General features: G+C 51.1%; 1 protein-coding gene across 1 annotated transcript in view; it reads right to left on the reverse strand.

Annotated features, from left to right (window-relative positions):
* The window catches only part of GALNT14 (polypeptide N-acetylgalactosaminyltransferase 14), a 101,655-nt gene extending 90,554 nt beyond the window's left edge, over window positions 1-11,101 (reverse strand). Inside the window, exon 1 of the mRNA XM_086744582.1 lies at window positions 10,964-11,101. Within this exon, the coding sequence (XP_086600708.1) occupies window positions 10,964-11,101 (138 nt within the window). The remainder of the gene's footprint in view (window positions 1-10,963) is intronic.
* Between the last annotated feature and the right edge of the window lie 210 nt (window positions 11,102-11,311).

Consider the following 11,311-nt stretch of genomic DNA (forward strand, 5'->3'; position numbering starts at 1 on the left):
CACTCTTCTCATCATCCAATTCTGATTTTTTGCCATTTGCAAGTGTAATTTCAAGTTAAAGAGATGAAATTTGGAAATGTCCTGGTTGGTTTTCTACTGCAGGGGAACAGAGAGCTGGGCAGGGAGAACCAGACACTCTTTCAAACAACAAAACCGGGGCAGAAAAAAGTTGGTTTGGTCCCATTATAAAATCCTGGTGACCTCTGTTTTGAGATGTCCTTCCTTCTCCAAGTTCTGGGGCTGGGACTTCCAATGGAGCAGATGACAGCCTCTCTAATGGGCTCAGATGCTTTTCCCCCTGAGAATGCCACCAAACCAGGCAAAGTGAGAAGCCTTTGCACAGGCTAATTTTGCACAAATACCTGATGCTTCCTAAGCCCACAGCAGCTGAAGTCTCAGCAAATCTCAGGCTGTTTGTAGGCTTGACCTTCTCACCGTTTCTAGCAATGACCAAATCCTTCATGTATCAACTCTGCAAGGGGCACATACATCCTTATTTATCCAGGAACTGTGCAAATACAATTATTACAGCTCCTGAAGCCCTTGGCTGCACGAGCATCAAGCACAGCAGAGTCTGCATGGAAGCTGTCCTCCATCTATGGGCTCCAGGGTCAGTAAGGAGCAGTAAGGAATAAAACAAAATAATTGCTTGAAGAGGAAGCAGAGGCCATCCAGTATGCTGTCTGGGTACTCTTGTACATCATCTCATCAGGGAGGATTCAAACTACACCCACTTCAAGGGGCTAAATTCAAGTGGTGATGGGTACAGCAGCACACCTCACTTTAAAACCTCAGTCCTGCTCCTCAAACACCCAGAACAGTATTTTTCTGAGTACTTAATTATATGGAAAAAATGTCAAAACTTAAGAAAAAAAAAGTCAAATTGATTTTCCTTCTCACTTCTCAGAATTGCGACCCCACAGCAGAATTGCTGCTAACAGCTTCCCAAGTCACATGCCATCCCTCTGCTGCAACAAGCTGTCCATCCATCCCTCCCTTGCTCCATACCATGGCAGCAGCACAGGGAGACCTAGCACTGGCTGGCTCCAGGCAACACTTGTCATCTCCTCCACCTCTAAACCAGCTCCTCCCGTGCCATAGCCAGCAGATAGGACTGCCGGGACCGCTGGGCTGAGCGGCCATCCCCAAGGACTGCACGGCAGTTGTTTTTTGGTTTTTTTTAAGAGACCTAAACCAGAGATCTCCCTGTAGGGTGGGAGGGCAGGACAGGAAGGCTCTTCACAAAGCCTTTCACGATACCATGAAGAGCACACCCTATGCAGCCTACATGCCGTACACGGTTTAACTCTGAGCATTATATGGATATTCATCTGTTTTGATCCCAGTCGCAGGAGCAGATGGCTGCTTAATGCACGTTTCAGACTTTCTCTCGCCAAATTACATCGTATTATTGCGCCGAGAAAATGCAACAAGCATTATAAATGCCACAGATCTTCCCCGCTCCCTCGCCAACCAGCTCTGCGCTTGCCAAAAGGCAGGGCCATGCAACATGACAGCTTCCCTCCCAGCTCAGCTCCCAAACACCAGCTCCAGTGGCCCCCCTGTGTCCTCCCACTGCCCACCCTGCTGGAAAAACCACTTGCCTTCCCCAACCAGATTCCAAGTTTTGCATTTCAGCTGGGCGAGTTCAAAGCGCAAAGGGGCTGCATCCCAAGCATCACCCGAGGCAGCATCCAAAGGATATTAGAGGACACTAGAGTCCTGAGGAGAAAGACTTGGGAGTGCTGGTGGGCAAGAAGCTCAACACGACCCAGCAATGTGCACCTGCAGCCCAGAAAGCCAACTGCATCTTGGGCTGCATCAAAAGAAGCATGGCCAGCAGGTCGAGGGAGGTGATTCTGCCCCTCTGCTCTGCTCTTATGAGATCCCACCTGGAGTACTGCATCCAGTTCTGGAGCCCCCAACATAAGGAGGATGTGGACCAGCTGGAGAAGGTCCAGAGGAGGGCCACAAAGTTGATCAGAGGGCTGGAGCACCTCTCCTATGAGGACAGGCTGAGAGAGTTGGGGCTGTTCAGCCTGGAGAAGAGAAGGCTCCAGGGAGACCTGATAGCAGTCTTCCAGTACCTCAAGGGGGCCTACAGGAAAGATGGGGAGAAACTCTTCAGCAGGGCCTTGGTAATGGTTTTAAAATAGAGGGAGGCAGATTTAGACTGGATATAAGGAAGACATTTTTTACACTGAGGGGGGTGAAACACTGGAACAGCTTGCCCAGAGAGGTGGTGGATGCCCCACCCCTGGAAACATTCAAGGCCAGGTTGGATGGGGCTCTGAGCAACCTGATCTGGTTGGAGATGTCCCTGCTGCTGGCAGGGGAGTTGGACTAGCTGGCCTTTAAAGGTCCCTTCCAAACCCAAACTATTCTGTGATTCTATTATTCCATCCTGAAGGACCTCAAATCTACCCATTGGGTAGAGCAGATTAGCCCGACTCAGAAGAAAAAAAAAACAACTTTAAAAAAAAAAAAAAATCAATGTTTAATAAAAAGAATTCACTCAAGGCACTGAAAATGAGCCTGCTGCCACCTGTAACTCCTCCCTCCCATCTTTCCTCTGTCTCACCTAACAACAAGCAACTAACTATTCAATGCACACAAAATAAAAGATGCGCATGAACTCTCCCTGGCCCAGGGGGGCTGCAACTGAGGCCTGCGCCACTGAACATACCTGCATCTTATTTCGAGCCGCATGCCTCCATAATGCGTTATGAGGTGTGTTTGTAACCAGCGGATGCCGACAGTGGTCCTTGAGGAGGAAATGGTCTGTGTCTAAATGCCGGCAAAGCTATTTAGAAAGCCAGGACAAAGCAGCCTTGCTCTCCTTGCTTGGGCCAAATTACATCCTTTGGATTTGTTCCTTCAGTGGCTTAAAAAAAAAAAAAAAAAAAAAAGAAAAAAGAAAAAAGAAAAAAAAAGAAAGAATAATCCGTCTCAATTTCCTTGGCTCTGCGAATAATGTTTAGAGAATAGAAGGTGATTTCAAAGCTCGTTTGCTTTTGCACCACATGAGTTCTATTCTCCTTGTATTGCTTTCCAGTCAGGTTCATTGTTGGCATTTCCACTAGAAAGCTGAAGAGAGGGAAAGGTTAAAATCCTCAGTCGCACTTCAGATGGAGGGGGGAAAAAATGAAATAATAATTAAAAAATAATCTATCTTTCCCTTGTTTTTCAGCCTGATCTGAAAATGAACCTGTTTTGCTTCTGAATCAATTCTCTTCTGGCACTGCACTTCCCGCAGCCCTTTCTGAGACGAGATGCAATCATTAGCTCACTTGCTCCTCCAAATAATATCACAAACCTGGAGCTTGAGCTGCTTTGCAGTAAATCATCACTAAGTTCTGCCTATATGCAGCAAGGCAGGGTTTGGTGAGGTACATGAGGTGTCCCCTGGCCCCGTGGGTGCCATCACTGATGCCTCTGTATCCCTTCCAGCTGGGGACAGTCCCCAAGCCAGCACATTCCCCTCCATGAAGAAGTGAAACCAGCACATTGTCCCTTCCCGTAACAATTTTCTGTGATGTGCGAAGGACTGCCGTGCCTCCCTTGCTCCCTCAGGGCTGCAGTAAGGGTTAATTAAGGCTCATAAGGAGCTTCCACACAGCGGGATTGAATGCAAATTATTAGTACTACTAACACCACCTCCATAAACAAAGCAGTGAACTCCTGCTGAACCTGTCACCACCAATCATTTTCCGAAGGAAAAGGATTAAGGATGAGAAATCATCCTACTCCTCCCAGCGGCATGCCTGTGGTACCCCAAGCCCCAGCCTCCCTGGGACACCAACCACCCACAGCGGGGGGCTTCCCAGGGACAGGAAAACCTATATCTAGGCAGCCCAGCTTCCTTGGCTCCTATGGAAATACATAGGAAGAGTGGAACAACACTGATTCAGACGAGCAGAGGATGGGCCCCAAGATCTCCTTCTTGGCTCACTCTTCCTGTAACACTGACTCCTGCTGAGATTTTGGAACTGAAAAGGGCAAAGAGAGTGGGAAATCAATTTAATTGCGGCTTAGTAAGCAACTGTGCTAAGTGTCGCTGGCAAAATCTGAATACTTCACTGTGAGAGAAAAGGGGGGGGAAATGGCTTTTTCATTGCACAGGAAAGTGGATTGAGAGCACACACCCCCCACCCATCATCTGCCTCTCCTCTCCCCTTCCTTCTTTAAACAGGAGGAAGCCAGCAAGAAACACACAGCTAACACCAGCCATCTCCCACTCGTGCTACTCCAATTAATAGTCAATCCGCTGCACCCTTTATCATTAGGCTACACATAATTACCCCTCCACACAAACGTCTTTCTTAAACAGATCCTGCTTTTGCTTTCTCTGCAGACACATTCCCCATAATTGGTTTTATTGCACCAAATGCTGGGCTGCTCTCGTGGAAGGGAAAGGTTATAATTGTGTTTCTCTCTCCCAGCTGCAGCAGGTTGCTTTTGCATTTCCACAGCTTCTCTCAAGATTGCTTTTCCCACCCGCAAAGAGACAAGAGCACCCAGAAGTACCAATCTGGCATCCCGTGGGCTGTGCATGGGATCCAAGGGAAAAAAAAAAAAAAAATCTCAGTTCACAAAACCTCTGCTTACACTCCATATTCACCTACGTGGGGATTTGCCAGCATGGGACAATAAAGCTGCACCCGCACTTACATGGGCTTACGAGATGATGCTATTTGCAAGGCTGCTTCTCCCAGCACTGCCCTTCGAGCATCTGCGCTCGCCCAGCTCATGCCTGCTAAACCGCAGCGGTTCGGCAGAGCGTCCCTCGTGCGCTCTGCCCTGATCTCTACAGACCTGCCTTCCCCAGGCACAACACTGCTGTTTATAGCCCTTACCCCACAGCCATCCCACGTACGCAGCTCACGCTGCCAAGCCAGGGTCAAGAGACCTCTCGGTAGAGCAAGAGGAAGCCAACCCAGTCAAGACAGGCCCTGGGCCATGAGCACGTCAAAATAAATAGGGGTGACATTCTCTTATCATGAAAAGGAACAGCGAGGAGGAGAAAACAGCCTGGATTTTTGAGCAAATAACCCACCTCTGTATGTATCTGAGGTGGCAAAAGGATCAATAGCAAAAAGATCTTCTCTGATAGTCAGCACCTTTCTCAAGCGTGGAGACACTTCACAACACACATGCTGCATCTATGACACCTCAGCATCCAGACACAGAGCTGACTTCAGAGACCTCCCAGCTCAAAAGCAGGACTTTCTTCTGTTAAGCCCAGCCCTAAGGGCAGCGAGGGATGCTGCAGCCCAGACTGGCAGCGTGGAGGGTGCTCCACAGGGACTGTGCCAGGAGGAGTGGATTACCAGAGAGAGCATGACATTCCTGAGGCCAGCTCACCTCGGGAGCGTCACCACTTCCGATACCCCTTTGGAGCACAGCAGCAGGACTTTTCCAGCTCTTTCTATCCTTTCCAAGCAGAACAAAAAGTATTTTTCTTCTTCTGGTGCTCAACGCCTCTTGTCAACAAGACACATGCCAGCTGCATAAAAATTTATTTAGCATCTTCCCAGGAAAAAGCTGGAATCCTTGCATCTTCTCCCTCCTTCCCTGATTTTTTTTTTTTTTTTTTTTAAAGCACCAAGCTCGGAAAGGCACCTGGACATCCCAATGCTCACCATTCTGCAAAGCAAACGGCTCTTGTTCAATCAATATTTATGCCCCTATCAGTCACAGCTGCAACACAGAGCTCTACCAGAATATAACGGGGGTAAAATTAATTCATTGCAATTACCAGTGAAAAATTAACAGGGTTTTCAATGACTGCTTATTGTTTCACAGGTATCTCAGTGAGCACCTCGATGCACAGTCAGTAGATTAATTAAATGAGACATCCAAGGCAGGCCGCTCACCATTTGTCCATGGCTGGTTTAGCAGCTGAGGTGACTGGGTGCTGACTTTGGCAGGACTGCTCACCTCGCTCCTGCTCCATGGGGACTTGGCCGTTTGTACGGGGAGGCGGCCATGCTGAGAAAAAACCTTTTCCCAAGCCCACCAGAAGGAAGGCGAGCGCCTGAGGAATGACATCTATCAATGCACCAGACCTGCCCTGTCTGGTCCCACAGAAGAGGACAGCTTGAGCATGGTTTTCTGTTTTGTATTTCCACATCCATCGCTAAAATACACTGGCAGCAGACAGCAACTGGATTCCACCCCATCTCCTGCACCATCGAAGCTTTGGATATCCTAGAAAGCCTGGGTTTACCCTAGAGATTTCAGAGTGGGATTTCACCACCAAAGCATGACAGAACTTCCTTTTCTCTCCCACCCCGGACCTACCCATCCCCAGAGCCAAGCCCCTGCCAGCACCAGCATCCCTGCCCTTTTGCTCCTGACAGCTTTGGCACTTCAATCCCTTAATTGTTAAGATCTGAATTTTTGCAGGATACACAGTTATTTTAATCTGTTAAGTGGCTCTGCTGCTATAAAACTGACAGGAATTTAATATCTGGGAACTGTCAGCTGAGCTCCAGGTGCTGAGGCTTTCTAGATGGCGATGATGCAAAAGGAAGCGCAGGCTGGTGCGAGGCACACAGGCGCAAAGCTGGCAAGTGTCCCTTCGCATCGCGCTCCGATCCTGTGAGATGCTGAGCACCCTGGAGCGCTCTGAGCAGGCAGCGAGGGTGCTGAGCCTCTCATCACCTCCCAGGAGCCATTCCCCAGCTGCACTGGAATACGCTCAGAAAAGAGCTGTTGCATTGCGAACGCTAGTACAAGTCATGTATATCAGGTCACTTTTTAATAAAAGGAACTTTTCCTCTGCAGTTATTCTCCAGCAATCCAGCCCACAACGGACCCGCTTTCCATCCAGAAGCTGTCAGCTGTGCTTCAGCCATTCATCAGAGGGAGCAAGCCAGCACACAGCAGGGAACGAAGAGAAATAAAACCCCCAAACCCAACGACAAAGTCTTCCTGCCGGCCCCCAGCACGGAAGCCCAGATCCCTCTGCAAGCCCCACGCGGCAGCAGGGCTCTGCTACACCGCCAGCTCCCCACCTTGGTCTGCTATGAATTTCACCAGCCAGAGGGGATGAGACGACCAAGGGATTGCCACCTACCCCTCTCGCTCTCCCTGCTTCGCATTCCCCAGGGCTGCATGGCTGCAGCCTGGCACAGGGCACCGGCATCGGGAGAGCCAGCGCGCTCACGAAACATCCCCGCAGAGCCAGCTACATGTACTCCTCACAAATCAGTTTGGACATTTGCTTGTAATTAATCCCGTATATCAGTTCCTCTCATTACTTCTTAATGTAATTAAGTTATTAATTTATATGTTCCCCCCCTCCCTGCTTTCCAAAGCGAAGCAAACGGCCGGAGCAGAGGGAGCAGAGGAGATGCTGGGCAGTAGCGCCAGGCCACGAGCCCAGATTAGCGCAGCACGTGCCAAGCCCCGACGCTGCCTCCCTCTGCGACTTCAAGGTGGGTCACTCACAGCCTGATTTTCCAAGAGGGCTGAGAGACTCCAATTGGAGTCAACGAGAGCCAGAAGGATATAAAGTTCAACTAAGTGGGTCCCGGTTTATCCAGCCGGAAAACTGCCAGGACAGGGAGACAGGCTGGAACTAATTAATGCTTGCAAAGTATTTCAAAACCCTCTGCCAAAAGGCACAGAGGCATCCAGGAGTCCCAGCTGATCCATAACCCCACGCAGCCCCATGTCCTTATACCCCCATCCATCAGACCCAGCTTTCCTGCGGGCTGAGCCCCTGGCTGCTGCAGGCTCGCATCCGAGCCACGCGTGCGACGCACCCTGGCAGCGGCAGGCACGCCACTACGGCTCCCTTCTCAGCTAATTCATAGGACTTCACAAAGGGCAGGGAAAGGGCACGGGCAAGTTTTGCTCGCTGCACTAATAAGGCTTGATCTGCCCTTTGGAAAAGAGAAAAAACCCAAACGCCAAGTGACAGCAACAATAACAGCACCGGAGGGACCAGGGAATTTGTTGTGGGAACAACTTCGCGGTCCTAAATGGAACAAGTCATGTTCGTCTACATGCTACCAGGCCTGCAAGGTTACTACACCCCACAGCCGGAAGGGAGTTCCACACCCTAAAATCCAGCCTCAGCCTGCTCCAGCATGCACCGCCAGCGGCTGCAAGTGGTATGGAGGAGAAGGGAAAGGAGGTGGCCGTGATTGAGGGGAGCCAGGGCTGGCAAGAAGGGGAGCTCTCTGAGCCTGCCTGCCACAGGGCAGCAGCAAGAGACCCATGGAGATGGGATTAGAAGGGAAAACAGGAAAAAAAGAAAAAAAAAATAAAGAGAGGAGGTGAAGTCAAGCTAATTAGAACAGAAGACGGCACATTTCGGCGGTAGGCAAGACTTGAAGATGGCAGCAGACTACTCACACTGAGGGCCTGCTCCTCAGAGACCTTGCCAACCCAACATAGGGTTCTCAGCTATAGGAAAAACATCACAAACTTCCATTTGGGAAGCTGAGCACTGCATCTGGCACAGGATTTGGAGTAAAAGGTGAGGGGAGGCACAGACCAAAATAACAGTGATGAACAGGCAAGCCCTCCACACATCCGAGGGCGGCAGCTCTGTGAGGAACAGCTCTGCCATCGGCCCTTGGCAAGCCACCAATGCACCCCGGCCAGCCAGCAAGCTCGGGCACCGCAGCCTTCCAGCATCAGAGACGTGCAGTGAGCCCTGCCAGGAGACAGGCACGGGCAGGAGGAGGCATTACCAGCTGGAGCCTAACTAGAAGGGTCCAAAGGTTAAATCCACATGAAGGATGATATATGGTGCACATATGGCCACAGAAATAAAGCACGACTGAGAGAAGGCAGAAGGGCAGGAGGGGGCTAAAAAAAAAAAAAAAACACGTCGGAAAACGCTGCCAGGAAAGCTGATGTAGATTTGCTCCATTTTTCCGCTGCAGCCATGCTACAAAGTTTGCACTGCTGTTAGCCACCTACTACCTCCACATATTTCTCAAAGAATTTAGGAGGACAACTCTAACTGCTCAAGTTTTCATCAGCGGCAGCTGGTCCTGCCAGCCAGGGGAACAGGACACGCCACCAGGTTCCTCTCGGGACCACAACATCCCTGCCTCTGGTACCAAAGTCAGCTCTGCAGCCGTTAAGTGACACCATGTCCCTGTGCTCACAACCAGCTTATAATTCATACCGCTCAAAAGTGGTTTCCAAAGCCAAAAATGTAATGCATTAAAAAAAAAAAAAAGAAAGAAAGAAAGAAAGAATCTGCACTTTGTGGGTCTCAAGGGGATACAACTGTTTTGATGGAAAATTCGGAGGAAATGAAGGAGAGGCAATTTTAGCAGTCAAATTGCTGGAGTTATGGCAACTTGGTGGTTGCAGCTTCAAAACTCAGGGCCTGATCCTGCATGACAGGAGAAGTTCGCTTCGCCAGCTGTGGGAGCCCAGCCTAGTCCCTAACAGCGTCAGAAACCTGCACCTTGGGGTGGGGGGAGCCTTGAACGGGAGCAGAGAGTCAAAACGAGATGCAAAATGAAGCGGCAACTCAGCTGCAGCTGGTGCCAAGCAAGAAATAAGGTTCATTTCAAGGAGAAGACAGGAGCTAACGTCAAACAGGGGAGCTCTCACTTTGCAATTTTTAGGAACACAGTTCCAACAGTGACACTGAAGCATACTTAGTGTTAAGAAAGTGCTTGTCTTCTAACTCCGTTCTCAGTGACTTATTACCTTCCCTCACTTAAATAAGTTTATATATAATTATTTATTTTGGGGCCTGAAATTGCACAGATTCATTCCCCTCTGCTAGGGCTGAAAGATTTCTGAAAGCCTGAAAAAAAACCTCCTCAATCACTCTTATTTAAAAAACATGGAAAACCAATAACTCCTTGGGATGAAAAAAAAAAAAAAATCAAAGTAAGCTTTATGAGTTCTTTATGAGTTTTTTTTTCCAATCAGGTCGTTAATTCCACTGCAGAGGTGACATGTATATGAGACTCTCCAAAGACCTGGCCAACACGTAGACCTGCCAGATGTCATGGGCCAAACACTCAGCCAAGTGTCATGAGTGCAAAAACGGGGCTGAGGGCTCACACCCTTCCTCTGCTGTGGTAACCCTTAATCTCAGCAGATTTTTAGGATCTGGGCTCTAACTAATTAATTTCCCCGATTAATTTATTCAAGGTTTACAGCAGTATAACTAAGAGCAGCATCTCATCCGTGTCCTTTGGAAAGTTAACCCTCGGCTAAGCTCAGGAGGAGAGGACGCGGGACCTTGTTCAAACGCAGCTCCCTGCTTTTCGAGGCGTTTGGGCAGGGAAACTCCTTTGCCCCGCTCCCTGCGTGGAGCGGGATGCTCTCCGCACCTCTCCCGCTCCCTCACTGCGGTGACTCGACCGCGACACAGAACCGTCCCGAGGGCAAACGCGCCCTTCGTCCACCCAGGGCAACGCTCCCGCCCGCGCTCCGCCTTCAACAAAACCAGGAATTACAAACGCGGAGATTTCACCCGGCTGATGCACCCGCAGCTCACCCAGCCCACGTCCCCCAGCCACCTAAAGACTCTCCGTCCGCCCCCCTCCGGTTTCGGCCAGGGGACAGGATCGAGCCCCTCTTGTTTAGGAGAGGGCTCTGAAACGCTGCATGAGCCACGGGGGGGAAAAGAGTCTCCCGTCTCCCACGCGTGACACAAACCACGCTCCTTCGTTTTCTCGGGGCTGGCCGGGTCTCCCCGCTCCCTGGGGACCCCAGGCGCGAAGCGAGGGATGCTCGGAGTTGGACACCCGCAGTTCGGGGAGCCCCGACGGCTGCAGCCCCCAGTGACCCAGCCCGGGGCGGGGGAGTAAGAAAAGGGCCCGATCTCCGCGCCCCTCCCAGGCACACAACCGGTGCAAAACTTTAAGGGGAACGCGATGGGGGTGGGGATCCCGAAAACCGCCGGGAACAACTTCCCTGGGCGGCGGCTCCATCCCGCCCCTGTCCCGCCGACCCCCGCCTCCTTCCTCACCTCCGCCGTGCGCCCCTCGCCTCCCGCCGCCTCCAACTTCCTCCTAGCCCCGAAGAAGAAGAAGAGGAGGAGGAGGAGGGCGGCCAGCCAGAGCAACCCCAGCAGAGACAGCGCCAGCCGCCGCGGCGGCCGCCTCATCCTCGGGAGGGGCGGGAAAAAGTCCGGTTAGGGGGGCTGGAGGGGGTCGGGATATGAAGGGCTGGGGAAGGGTGGATGGGTTCCTGCGGGGGGAGCGGGGAGGAGGGTCTCGCCCGCCCGCTTCGGAGCCGGCGATGCGAGTCCCGGGCTGTGCATGATCTGCAGGGGAGGGGAGGGGAAGAGGAAGAGGAGGAGGTGCCGGGAGGAGCG

The sequence above is a fragment of the Chlamydotis macqueenii genome, chromosome 3 (genome assembly GCF_036417535.1).
Source record: "Chlamydotis macqueenii isolate bChlMac1 chromosome 3, bChlMac1.mat, whole genome shotgun sequence".
Classification (NCBI taxonomy): domain Eukaryota; kingdom Metazoa; phylum Chordata; class Aves; order Otidiformes; family Otididae; genus Chlamydotis; species Chlamydotis macqueenii.